The sequence below is a fragment of the Tachypleus tridentatus genome, chromosome 2 (genome assembly GCF_004210375.1).
Source record: "Tachypleus tridentatus isolate NWPU-2018 chromosome 2, ASM421037v1, whole genome shotgun sequence".
NCBI lineage: Eukaryota > Metazoa > Arthropoda > Merostomata > Xiphosura > Limulidae > Tachypleus > Tachypleus tridentatus.
This window is the reverse complement of record NC_134826.1, coordinates 55,332,935-55,352,313: the sequence shown is the minus strand read 5'-3', so window position 1 is coordinate 55,352,313 and position 19,379 is coordinate 55,332,935. Positions and strand designations below refer to the sequence as shown.

Genomic DNA, 19,379 nt, shown 5'->3' with positions numbered 1-19,379 from the left:
AGGGGAATTATTTAATAAAAGGAAAAACAATAAAACCAATAGCATTTCCTGTTCAAACTTAACAACATTTCAGTGAAACATCTACATCTGCTGCACTGTAATGAAAAACTATTTAACAGTAAAAAATGTATATGCATTAAATTAAACTTAAATGTTGTTAAAAGAAATCTAGAACTTTAAAGTTACAATATGCTTGATTTTTTAATTTCGCGCAAAGCTACACGAGTGCAATTTGCGCTAGCCGTCCCTAATTTAGCAGTGTAAGACTAGACGGAAGGCAGCTAGTCATCACCACCCACCGCCAACTCTTGGGCTACTCTTTTACCAACTAATAGTGGGATTAACCGTCACAATTATAATGTCCCTACGGTTGAAAGGACGAGCATGTTTGGTGTGACGGGGATGTGAACCCACGACCCTCAGATTACGAGTCGCATGCCATAACCCACCTGGCCATGCCGGGCCCGTAAGCAATATGAGTACCCATAGTTTTACGATTCATCTGTTAATTATTTGTTTGTTTTTTGTAGTTAAGTACAAAGCTACACAACAGGCTAGCTGCGCTCTGCTCTGCTTGGATTTCGAGAATTGTAAGTCCGCAGATGTACCGCCGTGCCACTAGAGGGGTCACCTACTCAGGTAGTTTTCTAAAGTATTACTGAACCCATTAGTGAACGTTCAACATTTTAATATTAAATCTTCTCTCATTAAATGGATTACTCAAAGTATCAGAAACATGTTTTACAACAATATTATTATTTTTCATTTTGTTTTACTAGGTTTGTTTATTTCAATTACCAATCATAGATATATTTTTTCTCTATGTTGCCCACTGATCACAGGTGCCTGATGTATATATATGCGTGTAACAGGAGAAGGACGTACCTCCAACTGATTTTTTAGTTTATGTGCACACACTGTTGTTAACAACTATGTTAACTCAACCTCTTCTGTCCACTTTCCAACAAAGTGATGATGTTGATTCGTTTTTCCGACGTCCTATACTTTTTGATCGTCGGATCTCTCTTTTTGTTGTTTTTCTTTTGAATGATAAGTCTTGTTTTGATATTTTTTTAATGCCTTATTTTTTATGATGGCGAGAAACCCACTTGATGTAAAAATGTATTCTAAAGACGGCTGGTATTGGTATTAAATGGCCCGGCATGGCCGTGTTGGTTAAGGCGTTAGACTGGTAATCTGAGGGTCGCAGGTTCAAATCCTCGTCGCACTAAACATGCTAGCCCTTTTAGCCGCGGGGGCGTTATAATTTATGGTCAATCCCACTATTTGTTGGTAAAAGAGTAGCCCAAGAGTTGTCAGTGGGTGGTGATGACTAGCTGCCTTTCCTCTTGTCTTACACTGCTAAATTAGAGACGGCTACCTCGTGTAGGTTTGAGCAAAATTCCAAAACAAACAAACAAATGGGTATTAAAACTGTAATTAAACTAAAATACAGAATAAAGTTTCGACCTTCTTAGGTGGCGCTTCGGGTGTATAATTGATATTCTTGCTGTGGATGTGAGTCGAACGTGTTGTAATGTTTTAAACTGAAAATTTTGAAAATATTACAAAATAAAGAGTAGGGATTATTTAAAATGGCAGTGTTTCATGACGAAGTAGAAATAGAAGATTTTGAATATGATGAAGAAACAGAAACTTATTATTACCCTTGTCCGTGCGGTGATAGATTTGAAATTACCAAGGTAAATCTTAAAAATTTAAGTTTTAACGCTAAGACCCAACTGCTAGTAGTTACGCTGAATGAGTTAATCTAAAGATTGAATTAATAATTACGTGACTTATTCTGTCATTGTAATTTGTATTTATGATAATTTTGTACAAAATAGAATAATATGGTCACTACGGAAATTCTGTTTGTGGACTTTTTATAACTTGCACAAATTTAGTAAAAGTTAATCAAGAACGACGTTACTATCTTTAATAAGAGTGCAAGTTTAAAATTTGTTGAGACTTGGCTATAGGTGATATCATTTATGAATTTGAAATTGGAGTTAAAGCCCATACTGTTCAGTAACTCGAGGGAGTGAAGAACTAGGATTTTTTTTAAACACAGTAATTCTCCTTACTTGATAACTTGTCAGTGGCCTCAAAACAAAACGTGAAGCATTAATTTGGAAGTAATTAACAAAAAACAATCATTTGATTCATTAAGACTTTTTACCTTCATACCACTCACGAAAAGAGAGAAGTTAGGATTAAACTCGCACTTTACTGTTTTGAGAAGTCATTGTTTCCCCAATTGAATGTTGCAGCTGCTAACCACATCTAATTATCTAATTCAATCACCCTATTAGGCCAATAAAACATTCTTACTGAAGCCATATTTGTTCTCCAATCTTGTGTCCTGTTGTTTTCAGAACTTAGTGTAAAGAAATCATAGAATTTCATATATTGGTCATCCATATACTGTTTAACCTTCAATAAGATCGTCTGCTACATTTCTGTTTTGAAGAGCAAATCAGTTAGAAGATCATGACCTGTGACCATAGATAACCCTTTCATCCATAGTATCATCCAACCAGCTCTCACTAGAACACTGTCCAATAACAGAAAATTGTTTACATATTTCAAATTGGCAAAATAGAGAAAATTATAATTTTTAATTCAGTTATTATATGTAACTATACATCACCAATATTAACACATAGAATATTAACAGTTCCAAAAATTGCCACTCTCAGTGTGGATGTCTGTATGTGGTGAAGGGACCTCTCAGAGAAGGTTGTGTCTTTTCAGTTTACCTCTTTTGGGATCTGAAAGTCCACCCACTTGATGAAACTTTGTAGAATGGATGGCAACTTGGTTGCTGTGCATGATGACCCATAAAGGGGAAGAGAGAAATCTGGTGGTTGAGGGGTCCAACCATAATGCACCACTTTGGCCTTGACATCTTGTAGATGGGTAGCCTTCTGGTTGTTTTCAGGTGGATTTTGGAAGGAGGATGTCTTTTATGATGCTTAGTGCCAGGCCATTATACCATTGTTTTGTTACCTTGGGAAGAGTCCCAAGATTCCAACAAACTATTCACCAATTGCTTTGACAAACTGTAACTTCTTGAAGAGGATGGTCAATGCTCATTTATTTTGGGTCATTGATTCAAACAACCTCCTCTCACACACCCACTATAGGTTGAGGATAGCACTATACCATTGACCACCTGATTTTATTTTAAATACTGATTAGGGAAGCCTTTCTCAAGAAAGAATATCTAGTTTCCATCATGTTTTATTTTGAGAAAGCTTATGACACAATGTGGAGGTACAGAGTTTTACTTGACCTCTTCTCCTTTGGGCTGCATGGCCATTTGCCCATTGTTATTCAAAATTTTTTACTTGATAAACAATTCCAGTTCCATATGGGTTCTGCACTTTCTCATTTGTTCCCACAGGAACTCGGAACCCCTCAGCACTGTGTTGTTAGTGTCACACTTTCCAGTGTTAAGATTGATGCCATCACTTATCAGCTTCCCCCAACTGTTGCAAATGGTCTATATGTCAACAACTTCCACATTTAATATTGGTAGTTGATCATAAGGTTTATCAAGCACCATCTTCAGACTTGCCTGAGTTGTCTCATGCATTGGAGAATTGCACACAAATTTTGGTTTTCTTTTTTGAAAACCATTTGCATTCACTTTTGCCAGTAGCAGGGATTGCATCTTGATTTTTAACTTTTGCTTGGTGATGATGTTCTACTCGTGGTGCCCAAACCAAAGTTTTTGAGACTTGTTTTTGATTGCAAGCTGACTTTTATTCAACACATGAAGCAGCTTTGTATCAGATGTACCAAGGCACTGAACATCCTCTCTTTCACCTCTTGGGGAACTGGTTGATGTTTTATGCTAAAGATTTACTGTGCCTTCATAAGATCAAAACTGAATTACTGGTTGCTGGTCTACAGTTCAGCCAGGCCTTTGGCACTTAGAATGCTGAACCTTGTTCACCATTAGAGTCTCTGGCTCTGCATGCAGGCATTTTCACTTTGCTAGTCCAGAGGTTGTATGTGGAATTCCATGAACCATCTCTGTTTCTTTGACATTTGCAACTCTCCTTAAAGTACACTGCTAAACTACATTCCTTGCTATAGTACCCATTTGGTATTGTGTTTACTGCCCTTAATGAGTTGTTCTGTTCAGTAAAAAGATAGTTCCTTATTCCACCTTTTGGCCTTCGTATTTGGGCTCATGTGATCAACTTAGGTTGAGCATTGGACAACATTTTTGAGCTAGTGTTTAGCCCATTTCTCCATGGCATGTTATCATTCCCATGTGAAGAAGGTTGATACTGCAGACTGGAAGTACCACTTTCTCTTTGTCATACATCTTTTGAACCATCCTTTCATAGCTATTTATATGCATAGTTTAAAGTCAGGTGCTTCTGTGGACTCTGCTGTGGTTTGTCATGGCTCTCTGGTTGTGCACGGATTTCCCTTTACAGTTTTTGTGTTCACTGCTGAGTTATATGCCATTTCTCATGCTCTGGGTCAGGTAACGGTTAACCAGGATTTTGACTATACTGTTTTCACAGACTCTTGACTATCTAAAGGCCTTGGAATCACTTCATGTGATCTCTTATCTAGTTCTTTTTGATATTTTGAACTGCCTAGCCCAAAATCTTTTTTCTTCTGTTCATATCTGGTTTTTCTGGATACCAGCCCAGTTTGGTATTTGGGGAAATGAGCTTGCTAACACCACAGCTAAGTGTGTCTGCTCTGGTGTCGTTATGGCCAGACCTATTCTATATATGGACTATGGTTCTGTGATAAAGGCTCAACTTCGTGGCAGTTGGCTTGGGGTGCAAAACATTCCAACAAGCTTTTCCAGATCAAACATACTATTGTTTTTCCTGTTTCTGCAGGAATTGACAAGGCTCTACATTGGTCACAGCCTATTAATCTATTATTTTCTTTTATTCTAGGCTAATGTACCATTGTGAGGCCTTTGCATTGTAAAGATAGATCTGGATAAAACCAGTGTCAAGTGAATGTTTTATGTTATAAAGATAGATCTGGATACATCCTGTGTTAAGTTAATGTTTTATGTTATAAAGATAGATCTGGATAAAAACCAGTGTCAAGTGAATGTTTTATGTTATAAAGATAGATCTGGATAAAAACCAGTGTCAAATGAATATTTTATGTTATAAAGATAGATCTGGATAAAAACCAGTGTCAAATGAATATTTTGGTGTTTTGCAGTAATCTCATGAAGCACAGTAATGTCTTGCAAAAATGTATTAAAAAGTACATTTATGGTTCTTATCATTGATAACCTTACAGCAAGTAAATGAATGGTCACCACTTTATGGAAGTCAGATTGTTTCTTCTGATCTGTCATGAAGTAATTAAAAACCAGGTAATCAACATATAAGTACATATATATGTTAAACATTCAAAGCAGCACCCTTTTTTGATATATGATGTGTTAATTATTCAAAACACCTTTTTTTGATATATGTGTCAAATATTCATAACACTTTTTTGATGTGTTAATTATTCATAACAACACTTTTTGATATATGATGTGTTACTTATTCATAACAACACTCTTTTTTGATACATATGTTAATTCAGTTTCATGTTCTATAAAGTCTAGAAACTAAAGTAGTCATTTTACAAGTTAAAATAGAAAGAGATATTGTTAAGAAACAGTTTGGGTTTCCAGTTATTGTACTTGTGATCTCCATTTCTAATACTATACAATCTTAGTTTGGATTCTTCAAATCAGCTGTTAATTATGTAATCCTTTCTGACTTTGTTCAGAAGATGACCTTGGGAGGTCGAAACATTCTCTGCTTATCAATAAAAGTGATAATACCCATGCCAGCTGTTCTGAGATACATAATAAGGACAGTTTGTTAAACTCTCACAAGAAACATGGTTAATGATAATAAGGATAGAGTTGTTTGTTCAACTCTTACATGAATCATGGTTAATGATAATAAGGATAGTTGTTTGTTAAACTCTTACATGAAAGATGGTTAATGATAATAAGGATAGTTGTTTGTTAAACTCTTACAAGAAATATGGTTAATGTTAATAAGGATAGAGTTGTTTGTTAAACCCTTACATGAATCATGGTTAATGATAATAAGGATAGTTGTTTGTTAAACTCTTACAAGAAAAATGGTTAATCATAATAAGGATAGTTGTTTGTTAAACTCTTACAAGAAACATGGTTAATGATAATAAGGATAGAGTTGTTTGTTAAACTCTTACAAGAAAAATGGTTAATGATAATAACGATAAGAGTTGTTTGTTAAACTCTTACAAGAAATATGGTTAATGATAATAAGGATAGATTTGTTTGTTAAACTCTTACAAGAAACATGGTTAATGATAATAAGGATAGTTGTTTGTTAAACTCTTACAAGAAACATGGTTAATGATAATAAGGATAGAGTTGTTTGTTAAACCCTTACATGAATCATGGTTAATGATAATAAGGATAGTTGTTTGTTAAACTCTTACAAGAAAAATGGTTAATGATAATAACGATAAGAGTTGTTTGTTAAACTCTTACAAGAAACATGGTTAATGATAATAAGGATAGATTTGTTTGTTAAACTCTTACAAGAAACATGGTTAATGATAATAAGGATAGAGTTGTTTGCTAAACTCTTATATGAAACATGGTTAATGACAATAATGATAAGAGTTGTTTGTTAAACTCTTACATGAAACATGGTTAATGACAATAAGGATGGAGTTGAGTGAATGTGAAGTTTTAGTTTATGAAAAATTAACTGTATAACTGTTGCGAGGTTTACTATTAATCAAACTATATCAGGTTACTTTTAAAATATGTTTATTTCCATTGACCCATCATTATAGTTCCTTAAATACATAGAAAGTTGTGTAATATTATGAATCTGTCTGGAAAGTAGTCCATTTTAAGATGGTTTATTTATGTTTCAATGTGTGTCCACTTAATACTTTAAATTTTGTCATAAATAATTAATGTCTTACATTATTGACATAAGATGACATTGAAGTTAGCTTTTATTCAGTTGGATTAATTCTGAAAAGTCATTCAATGTTACAAGCAGCAGATCATGTAGTGGTAGGCACTAGAAAACTGATAACTTCACAGTTTCTCCATCAGACCCATCTAACTTTGTATTGGTCTTCATGGTCCCAAGTTGCTGATGATTTAGTTTCTGTTCTAAGTTCTTTAGCTGCCAATGAATGTAAAGATAAATACCATATTTTTACTCAAGAAATCTCCACATAAGGAGTGTGAGAAATGTTAGTCTGACCTAATACCACAATCAGTAGCACAACATTAACAATGTAATTTGAACCTTTTGTCCCTGTTTTACTATCTTAATTGTACATTTTGTGTATAGCAAACTCTCAGATAAGAAGTAAAGATGGTGATACAGAAGTAGAAGTGAATGGTCTATTGAAGAATTGGTTTTACTTTCTCATATTACATGTTTGAAACTTAACCATATTACATAACTCCATACACTCACATGTACTGGTTATTAATATGTTGTACTGAATGAAGTAGTGTAATGTTCAGCCTAATTACCATTATGTTGACCATGTATTTGTAGGACACATTTTGAGCATAAGAAGAAAGGAAAGTTTGATTTCTTTTTCTTACAGGAGGATTTGGAAAATGGAGAGGAGGTAGCAACCTGTCCAAGTTGTTCATTGATTGTGAAAGTGATATATGATCCTGTAAGTAGTATAATCTAGTGTGAAGAACCAATTTATCATAATTATTCCATGAACAGTGCACTACTATAATCTACTATGAAGAACCAATTTATTGTTATGATCCTATAAATAGTGCACTAATAAAATCTTGTGCGAACAATTTATCATTATGATCCTGTAAAGTAGTGCACTAGTAAAAATCTAGTGTGAAGAACCAATTTATCATTATGATCCTGTAAAGTAGTAAACTAGTTTAATCTACTGTGAAGAACCAATTTATCATAATTATCCTATTAATAGTGCACTAGTATAATATTGTGTAAAGAACCAATTTATCATTATGATCCTATAAAGTAGTGCACTAGTATAATCTAGTTTGAAGAACCAATTTATCATTGATCCCATAAATATTGCACTAGTAAAATCTAGTGTGAAGAATCAATTTATTATTATGATCCTATAAATAGTGCACTAGTAAAAATCTAGTGTGAAGAACCAATTTATTATGATCATGTAAAGTAGTGCACTAGTTTAATCTAGTAGGAAGAACCAATTAATCATTATGATCTTATTAATAGTGCACTAGTATATTCTAGTGTGAAGAACCAATTTATCATTATGATCCTATAAATAGTGTGAAGAACCAATTTATCATTATAATTGTATAAATAGTGCACTGGTATAATCTAGTGTGAAGAACTAATTTATAATTACAATCCTATTAATAGTGCACTGGTATAATTAGTGTGAAGAACCAATTTATCAATATGATCCTGTAAAGTAATGCACTGGTATAATTTAGTGTGAAGAAACAATTTATCATTATGATCCTATAAACAGTGCACTACTTTAATCTTATGTGAAGAACCAATTTATTACAATCCTATAAATAATGCACTAGTAAAATCTAGTGTGAAGAGCCAATTTATAATTATGATAATATAAATAGTTTGAAGAACCAATTTGTCACGTTAATTCTATAAACAGTGCACTAGTATAATCTAATGCAAAGAACCAATTCATCATTTTTCACAATTGTGTTTTATTAAATTTTCTATAAAAATGACTCATTATCACTATTATATATAAACCAAGTAACTGCCTATTACTTACATAATTAGCTTAATGTTTATCAAAGTCGATAGTACGAGTTAAACTATGTCTTAGCTCAACAGTCAGTCACATGGCACTGACTTTAATCCCATAGGATGTGTGTGTTGTTGACTTGTTATTTGCAGAGAAATATGTAAAGAATTGTGAAAAGCTATGCATGATGAGATTCATCTGGGGGGTATATAGAGTAATAAATTCAAGAGGATACTACATGTTATATCAACTATTTTACAGGTGTCTACGAGTGTTAGTTGTAGCTCTGATAAATTCCGTGTTTAAACAGGTGAAGTTTCTGTGTTAAATATAAAAACTAATGTTGGTCAGTTTCAAGTACATTGTCAAGACAAATATATTTAAGCAGTTTGAAAGCTACACATAAAAAGCTTCGTTAACAATGTTACATTCATGTCTTAAAACTATTTGCAAACGGAAATAAAAAACAAAACTGGGCGAGACATATAAATGGAAGTTTGATTACTTTTGCTGTTGTTCTTATGATCCTAAATGAAAGAACAAGTGAAGTATTTGAAAGTTACTATAAATCTAATTACATTATTCCTCATTTAATTTTTTTTACATGTGTATAACAAATGTATTTCATCTGTTGTAACTTAAAAACTCTTTAGTCAAGGCGTACTGACCACAACATTATTTATGCTGAATATCTTTAATGTTCCTTTTTTAAATTTTTTCCCAGGAAGACTTTTTTACAGAAGATGAAAAGAATTGTAATGTACAGCGAAGACAGCTAGAGATAGTACAGTGACAAATATTATATTTAAATGTTCATGTAGATATCTTTTGATTTTACTTGTATCAATAAATGTACTTAAGCTTTTGATACAGATTTCTGCTCATTATTTTCAATCAGTCATGGAAGTATCAACTTTTTTTTTCCCCAACAGGTGAGGTAACAAGTAACAAACATAAATAACAAAACTAAATTTCAGATTCCCGATATATTTGTTTTATACAGAACAGTGGTTTTGAAACCTGGCTCTGGAAATAGTCATCCACAAAAATAACAGGTAATGTTTTTTCATTCTGTTATTGACTGTTAACTCAGAGACCAAATTATTTTTAAATACTTATTTGGACATGTATACAAGTTAAACATTTTACACAAATGTATGATAATAAAGGAACAAAATGCAACATACAATAATATTTAAGGGTTGAAACCTTAGAACGACTATCATATTTTTATTTTCTTTAATGATATTTGTGGATACTTATTATGATAAACTGAAAAATGTGCTTTGCTGTTTTTAATATTAAAATTTATGAATGACATTTCATCTCAGCAACAGGATTTCTTTGGCCCTTTTATTATAAATTACTTCACCACATTCATGGTACAGATTCTGATTATTGGACTGTATGAACTGACACAATAAGGAAGAGAATAATTGGAGTATTCCATATAAACAACACTAACTTTGAATAAAAAGTCTGTTATCCAAGAACAGGTTAATTCTTTCACCATAGCTCCAGCCTCCTCACACTGTAACTGTTTCCCCACTGTCCTTCAAAATTACCTCCTGTGACATATGGAAGTAAAATGAGTTGGAAAGTATTTACTGGCATTCCACCTAATGTTGATATATGGTTTCTACTTAGTCCTTCATTAATCCACAAGATGCTTAAGAGGAATGTCCAACAAGTGCGTACCAATATCGCTAGAATGGCAACTATTTAAATAAGTCTTATGTGATTGACTCAAATGGCTTAGAAGATAGTGAAAGTGAGTTAAATGTGTGATGATGATGAAGCAATGAGATGATAAAACCAGCTCTCCATCTAATGATGACAGTCAAGATGATGAATCTAGATGCACCAGAGGGAGTTGCAAACAGTATTGACAATGGAAAACATTTGTTCCATTTGGGGTGGGAACATTGTGAAACATCTTCAGTGAATGTGCCATCTTTGAAATTCTTCATAAAATAAAAATGTATTTCCAGTAATGCTTACCATCTGCTGACAATATAGCTATTCTTTGACATTAGTTTTATCTATCTAAGCATTAGTCTTGCATGCTCCAGTCTTTTATTCCTAACTTTCATGTTCTTGACAATATTTAATTTGCAAATTTCTCCACCCTCATTAATGCTACTGTGTATAGGCACTTCACTTAGATAATGTAATCACTATTTCAAGACTTAAAACAGTTCTTAGAGGAGAGGTAGGGTTACTGGAAATACATTGTATACATTTTCAGTTTAGGAAAAGTTAATCTCCAAAACATACAACATAGCTAGGATCCCACATTGAGAAAGTGGAGGGGGCTGATTTCTAGACAGCATCTGTATAGAACAGTGTGGGAACCACACTATATCCAGGATAGGTATGCTCTTCACCAGGAAGCTAGTTCCTGTATAAGTAGTGGAATAACATGAGAGTAAACATTATTACAGATAGCCAAGGTTCCACAACTCAGAGTTGGTCCTTGTATCCAACATTGGTGGCTAGGGCTGTTGGACAACAATGTTGAATATATAGATATATACTTTTGACTGGATTCCAACCTGAAGTCACAGAGTGATGCTTGTTACGTCACTGCAATTACAACAAGAAAGTAAGGAACACTGAAATGGACAAACTTTCTCCTCCACCTCAAGAAGTCCAAAAGACAACACCTTAGTTTTGGAATTATGAGATTGTGTATGCCATACTTAACCAAAGAACAGAACTTATCTGGTCTGGAATTATGAACATTCATTCTCACTCTCCAACAAAGTGGCCAAGGAGTATTCTACTTGTCCATGGAATTATGGAAGGACATAGAACCTGTGCTAAACCAAGGGCCTTGGATGGAACCACTTCACATTTATAATTATGAGGAGATAATGGACCTTCTTCTGGGAATAATATACAAAACCAACATTGATCAAAGAAAAGGATCACGCACACCCTAAGTGGTGTAAAATCTGAACTGTAACTGCTAGTAGGCTCCCATGGAGGCTGGTGCCACTCCTACTGATATCTGGGAATAACATCCAGGGACTCAAGCACAAGGGTCCCCAACTTTGCTCTTTTTTCCAACAGTGCAAGAACACTAACATTCTTGAGGAAAAACTTTAGGAATCAACAACATACATTACCCCCCCCCCCTACACAAATGTAGAACACTGAGCTTTGAATTGGAATTACAAAGATGCCAGGTACTACTTTTTATATTTCTAGAAATGTAGACAGAAGTGCTTTACAAACAAAACTCTGAACCTTTGTATTGTACTGTTTGTTTCTCACAAACAAATATCAAACATTCAATTTTATCCAAATTTATTTTCTGTAAAAAGAGCCAAGTTCAGTCTACAAGTAATTCTAAATAAAAAAGAAACAACAGAATATAACATCATAAAGAAAATAACCATCTTAACATTCTGCTGGAAAGATCTATATACAGATGATAATTAAAATATATAAAATGACATAGATTATCCCTAACACTAACCAGTGAACCATGCATGTAGATGAATGCTGTTATGGCAACAGGCTAAGAGTTTTTTGGCTTCATCTGATTACTGCGGTCTCCTCGACATCTAGGACAGTACCACTTCCCCTTGGGTTTGGTGGTTAGACCAACACAAGAGAAGTGGAACCACTCTATAGTACACTCTTCGTTGTCACAACCAATCATTTCACCAAAAGACACTTGTTCACATAAACAGTATGTTGGTTCATCTGGGTCAATTGGAGGATCGAGTGGAGATACCTCTCTCTCGGCTTTGGTCTTCCTACGTTTTTTCTTCTGTTTCCTTCCGCCACCTCCACTAAATGTTTCCCTTTCATGTTTATCAGGAAAGCTTTCATCTCTATACATACTGTCATAATTTCTATGCCTGCGAGCTCGCTTGCTGGACCTTTCTGGCTGCACTTCATTTTTATGATTTTCTGTGTGGTTCACAGTTTCTCTACCAAAATCTGAAAAATTGCAAATTATTGTAACACACTATGATTCAGAATGAAAAGCCTGTAATGAAGTACTTATAATTCCAAACAATGATATAACATAATTGTGTAAGTAGACTAGGCTAAAAGGCATATTTTAAGAATACCAATAAGTTAAAAACAAAGTTACGAATCCCTCCTACTCGGTTGTAGTAAGTTTTGTCACATTCCAGTGGTAGTCTTTGCAAAGCTCAAAAGAACAAAAACTGTTTTTAATAATCCTACATACTATAACTCATGTATTTGTTTTTACAGAACTTGTGAAAAGTAGAAGAAAGGCTTGTCAGGTATACTGAACATAAGAAAAGCTTTCACAAAAAAGTACATTGAAGCAAACTCATCCATCTATAAACTGGTCTATAATCAATGTCTGCTGTAAATACAGATGAGAATTAAAACTAGTAACAAATTGATGCTAACACAGGGATGATTCACTGTACCAAGTCTGTATTAGAGAATTAATGTTTAATTAATTAGTATTTTTATAAATATTAAAAGTATGTTCTACACAAAAATCAGTTTTTAATAAAGTTATTCATTAATAACTCTCCCAAGTGGCAATTATTATCATAATTTGCTCCAACATATAATACACAAAAAGTCCCTCTAAACATTAACATATAGACTTTCTGCACTTAACCAGGACAAATCTCTCAAAGCACAGGTACCTGTTTCTCAAACACCATTGCTTCCCTAGTTCATCATTAATGTGCCACATAAAGGGAAAGATCTGCAGGATGACATGCAGAAACAAACTAAGTCTTCATAGGACCATTACAGCATAAACGTTTCATGAGGTAGTAGTAACACGATATATGGGTGTTACTTTTTAATAATTATGGACAATAGAAAATTCATAGTAACAAAGTATAGCATTTATCAAAACATCAATATTTACCTAAGTTTTTATGGTCTTCGTCTAACTGACGAGACTTGTTTTCTATGAGATCTTGCATCTGTTGCAGCAGTTGGAGTTTCTCGTCACCAAGATCTTGCGATCGAATAAGGGCTCTTTGAATCTGGAGCAATGCGCGTTTTCTGGTAGCGCCATCTATTTCTTTTTGCAATGACATCTGGTGGTGATCAAGTTCCCGAAGAACTTCTGGCAAATCAAACAATAAAACTAATCTCATTATTAAACAACACTCAAGTGCTTTCCTGCATCTCTACGAAATTAAAATTACAAAATATATATTTTCATACTTTACAATTCAAATTTGCATATTATGCATTATATTTTGTATGTTAAAATAAAACATTTTCCAACATTTATTACGAAATTAAAGGGAGGTCATGAAATAACCCAGATGACCAGAAGTTAGATGATTAAATACAGGTGGCTTATTACAAGTCTGCCCTGATTGACCAGGGATTAATAAAGAAAAGGCAGGTATATAATCATAATAATGATTTAATTATCAAAAAGTTAAATAATTAAATGCAGGTAGATAATCACAAGAAACAAACAAGTGTTTAATGGAGGAACAAAAAAGAGAAAACAAAGTCATAATATTGTGTCCAAGAGTGAAGAGTTATAAACTGAAGACCCAACTTCTGTTTTAAGGAAGAACTTGATGATGTGGGGCTTGCCTGAGGCTGTATACAGCTATGTTTAAATGCCAGAAGTAGATTGAGTTTGTTTGATACAAAACACAAAATAAAAAAACAGGAGAAATAACTTTACACAAATACTTAGCTTGTATTGTTTACAAGTCTTAAAGAAATCGCCATCTTATTTATTCCTTTTAAATATTTATTACCTCACAGCTTGCAAGTCCTTTAACTGTTGTTGTGGTTACCAAGTTTGTGTAACCCCTAATACCAGAGCATGACTTGTGTTGGTAAAATTGGTTTTCAAAATTTAAATATTTTAGTCTTGATATAGAATTAACAATAAATAACACAAAAGCTATTGACAATTAACTATAAGGAACTTGGTGAAAAAAAGTTTTACTTTGGGTTATTTTTAATGGAAATTTACTGTTTTGATATGTTTCATATCCTCATATCCATGTTGTTGTTTTTTTACTTTTTGTAGCAAATTTTACTCATCACATTCTGTATGGATGTTATCACTTAATGCTAACATATAAATTACACTGGTTTTACTGGACATGTATACACAAACACACACACACAAGCCAGTATTTTTGTAATAACCTGTTTACATCTTTGTTTCAGATGCATATGTTGTCTAAATTTTAATAATTCATGTTATAAATAAAAACACATCATAACAACATTGGTACCTTCCATCTATTTTTGTTTTATCATCATTATATAGCAAACTGACAAATAATTTATCGGGAAAAACTAATGTGTTTACAGTTCATATCCTAGTTTTTAGTTTCTTTTGTTTTCTGTATGACTACACCCAAGTCATTTACATATTTCTCCATAAAAATTACATGCTATATAAAAAAGGAGTACAGTAATATGAAAAATGGTAGTTGTAGTGCAGAATTCTCAAAATATGGCTTTTGAAAATTTCATAACATTTTCAATATTAACAAGTGAATTAATTTAATATAATGATACTTTAGTTGTACAACTGGCACAAGAGCATTACACTGTTACTCTAATACACTTGGGTTGTTGTGCAACTGGTACAAGAACGTTACACTGCTACTGTAATACACTCGAGTTGCTGTGCAATTGGTACAAGAACGTTACACTGCTACTGTAATACACTCGAGTTGCTGTGCAATTGGTACAAGAACGTTACACTGCTACTGTAATACACTCGAGTTGCTGTGCAATTGGTACAAGAACGTTACACTGTTACTGTAATACACTCTGGTTGCTGTACAACCAGTACAAGAACATTACACTGTTACTGTGATACTCTTGAGTTGTTGTACAACTGGTACAAGAACGTAACATTGTTACTGTAATACATTTGAATTGTGGCTAACTGGCAACACATATTATGTCAAACAGTTGTTGTGAATTATAACAGTATGTTAAAAATTCCTTAAAGTAAGTAAAACAGAATTTTGGAAAAAGCATAAGAGAGAATATATAGTACAAAGCATGAGATAAATACAGTAAGGAGCAGGTGTGTTAAGTTACAGTATCTCCTGATGTCAGTTGTAGTGAAACCAAAGAGCTATTTGAATAGTATCTGAGACTCCACCAGTAAGAAGAACTGCTGTTCATCTACAACACATCTTGGAGTGATTGAACTACATGCTGCCATAGAGAGTAACAAAACATTTGCAGAAGTCCATTTGTTTGGACATGCATTTGTTTCATAATAAGACAGAAGAGACAAAATAGTCCATCCAAATTCAAACACCCAGGCCATCAGAATGGATACATCACCAGGGACTGCAAGACAACTTCTTACTCTATATCCACATCATTACTTTTGGGGAAAATTTACTATCCCCCCCTCAACTGAGGCAGAAAAAAAAGTGCCACTAAATAATTTGGATTTTTAATGTTAATGAAATGCTGATTATTTCACTTCAAGGCTTTTAAAACTGAAATAGTTTACCAAGATTAGTAATTATAAGTTAAAGCTGTCTTGCTTTAAATCCTCTATATGTATCTATCTATCTATCAATCTATAATTTAGTGAAGATGAATTTACCTTTACCCACGGATAAACTCATGGGAATTTATTTCTGTCCCCTGCTTTATATACTCATCCTGAATGAAATTTTTGTGATAAATTAGTTGTAAATTTACAAAATCACATAAAAGCTTGAAATTACTGTAATACAATTAAACCTATATCATTGTTCCTTCGATTCATTATTGAGAATTTAATATAATCTCACAGCTCTAAATGTCATAAAACAAAACTGTCTGTATACATATGGATCATTTTTTTCAATTACACTTAACTTAAAAGCAATGTCACAAAACCACATACTATTAATTTAATAAACTCTGACCTTTTTAATAATAAAGACTAGGAATTAATTTAGAAAAAATTAAAACTGTAAACTTAGACTAAATCATGATTGTTAATTTTAATGGTTATTAACATTTTCAATAGATCATGTATACACATTATTGTGTATTAATACATGCTATCCTGTACTGATGTTTCTTTTCACTATAAACTTATAATCTGTATTATTATGACTGTCTTCTCAAATGTTAAACTTTAAGGTTTAATTAAGTTAATGATTTAGGTTTACCACAGTCAAACAGTTTTATTAATAAGTTTTTTACTTCTTGGATATTTATCTACTTTAAGTTATCAAATGTATGCACCACTATTTTAATAAATACCTTAGTTTTCTCATGGTTTATATTAATTAAAGTTTTTAATTTGTGTAGCTTTACAGTATTCACAAGTTCAAGCAAAAGTTTTCAATGTAACCAGTATTTAGTTCATCTAATATTTTAAACTTTTAAATTATTTATAATAACTTGTACTTTATTTAAAAATAAAATGAAATGTATAATTTTTGGTGTGACCATTGTGCTAGGTGTTTAACAACTACAGTCAGTACTTATATTATGCTTTTTTTGTTATCATTACATAAAATCTAAGTTTTGCTTTGTTTTTAATAATTATAGTAAAATGAAAATCTTAAAAATCGTATTCATTCATAATTGCAAATAGGCCTATGATTAACAAGTGGGTGAATGTACAGATCTGACCTGGATGATGGATCTTTTACTTAGTTTTACTGAACCACTATTACAGTTTGTATTTATGATTAATGAATACTGAATTCTACTTTTAAGTCGAACTTCTACATTTACAAAAACTTAAACTAGCTTGAAACTCTTGAAAGAAATTCCTTTTGAATTCAAGAGGTTCAAAAGGTTGTCACCTTGGTATTTCAGATCTAACTCCCTTAGCTGTGTGATATTTCTTTGTACATCATTAGGTAGGTTTTCAACACAATCGAGATAGTCTTCTACGTAAGCAGCCGAATACATTGCCTCGATAGCTGCTTGATTCAACATAGCGGTCCATAAATTTTCAAATTCCAGAATTTTGAGGACTATCAGTGTCTGGTCACACAGCTCTTCACTGGAAAAACGAACTTTACGTTGTAAAATAAAATACTGAATTTTTTGGAGTAACTTATAACTTCTATACTTATTTATCAAGATTTGATTAGTATTAATAACAATTAAAATAAAACTATTTATGTGTAGATATATCAATACTACATCGATTATAAACTTAAAACTGACAGTTATATGCTTTTAATTTAGTAATCGGTTTCCTTTCACTTGCTTTCTATTAATACTTATTATTCATTCTATATTTTGAAGCAAAACTAAATGAAAAACTGAGAAAAAGCAACAACTTTGTTTATTTACCTTTTATCGGATTTAATTTTCTATACTACTACACAATTAACCTAAACTTTTGCATAGGAGTAAAAGCACGATACCAGCTTACGTTCTTTATTGACGGAAATGACGCAAATACAATAAAGGCGGCGCTCATTCAAGATGTCGTATAAACACAAACAATCTTTATAATGATTCGTAAATTAAAAAAGAAATAACTTCTTGTCAAATATTAAACGTTAAATACAGAAAACGAAAGGGTAATTAATATGTATTTACTAAAAATTAAATATATAATGTTAACTCATACATGTAAGGACTATTATTTTTTGTTTCTTTTATAATATTAACCTTATTTAAACTGCTTATAGCGAACAATACAAAATAGTCAAGCATTGTAGAATAAAAAAACTCGAGGTTTAGACATTGTATAAAGTTTATTGCAAAGATACATTGTGGTGTACCTGTGCTGTGCATACAACGAGTATTGAAACCAGATTTTTATTATTATAAGCTCTCACATTTACCGCTGAGCTCCTAGAAACATCCAATTAAATAATGGCAAATAAGTTAATATATATGCAAAATTGGGACATTAAAATACAAGAAAGGAGAGTAATTAGAAGACTGATAAATTTGTCTTTTCTAATTTTTCACGTGACTTTACAGCTACGCTAATCTCAGATTCACTGATTACCTTCTGAGTGAACGAGAAGGATCTGCAAAAGAGGAAATCCTTAGAATATTACGTTACAAAATAAACGTGTTATTTTATTTGTTCTGGAAAAAAAAAAGAGAGCGAGAGAGAATTAACACATCAACAATTATTTTATTACAAAACAACCAAGTTAATTATATAGCAAACACTACATTAACAAGAGTTTCTATATCTGTTGAGTTTCTTTCAACAGATAAGGTTTGTAGTTAAAATACAAACTTCTCATTATAAAAATCTGTTTAAAAATAACAATATATGCTAATTATTTTGGAATGTAAATATGTATACTTGCTATAACCTGTTCAGTGCCATAGACGAGATAACTCGTCCAAGCCGATCGGTAACACAGTACCACGGACAAGTTAATTCGTTCTAAATAATACCTAACTTCAACGCTAGATGTCAGCACCATACATGCATTTGACCTACTTACAAATTGTTGCACTTTCCATCCAAAATGGCGTCACAAAAAAGTTACAAAGAGAAGAAGCATTAAAGTTGTATTGTAGCAGCTGAAATACTTGGCAGTCAACGGGTTAGAAGCTGCACATTCGCTGAATCTCAAAACAAAATTTCAGAATTGCTAAGAACTTGGAAAAGAAAGAGTTCTATTTAAAATTCACCAAATATGTTCAAACCA

General features: G+C 32.6%; 2 protein-coding genes across 3 annotated transcripts; one reads left to right on the top strand and one right to left on the bottom strand.

Moving 5' to 3' along the window:
* The first annotated feature begins 1,477 nt into the window (after positions 1 to 1,477).
* LOC143243874 (diphthamide biosynthesis protein 3-like) lies at positions 1,478 to 9,640 on the top strand. 2 transcript variants are annotated; one of them, XM_076487625.1, is made up of 3 exons: positions 1,478 to 1,703; positions 7,633 to 7,707; positions 9,497 to 9,640. In XM_076487625.1, exons 1-3 carry the CDS (start codon positions 1,596 to 1,598, stop codon positions 9,563 to 9,565), a joined length of 252 nt encoding a protein of 83 aa, XP_076343740.1. In that variant the 5' UTR covers positions 1,478 to 1,595; the 3' UTR covers positions 9,566 to 9,640. The 2 variants fall into 2 exon arrangements, with proteins under 2 accessions (XP_076343740.1, XP_076343741.1); XM_076487626.1 differs by lacking the exon at positions 1,478 to 1,703 and adding an exon at positions 5,221 to 5,374.
* A 2,427-nt stretch (positions 9,641 to 12,067) lies between these two features.
* LOC143243873 (inhibitor of growth protein 1-like) lies at positions 12,068 to 18,154 on the bottom strand. Its single transcript, XM_076487624.1, has 4 exons — positions 18,049 to 18,154; positions 17,550 to 17,752; positions 13,652 to 13,855; positions 12,068 to 12,726 (listed from the first exon to the last, which is right to left on the bottom strand). Exons 2-4 carry the CDS (start codon positions 17,683 to 17,685, stop codon positions 12,299 to 12,301), a joined length of 768 nt encoding a protein of 255 aa, XP_076343739.1. The 5' UTR covers positions 17,686 to 17,752; positions 18,049 to 18,154; the 3' UTR covers positions 12,068 to 12,298.
* Positions 18,155 to 19,379: the final 1,225 nt, after the last annotated feature.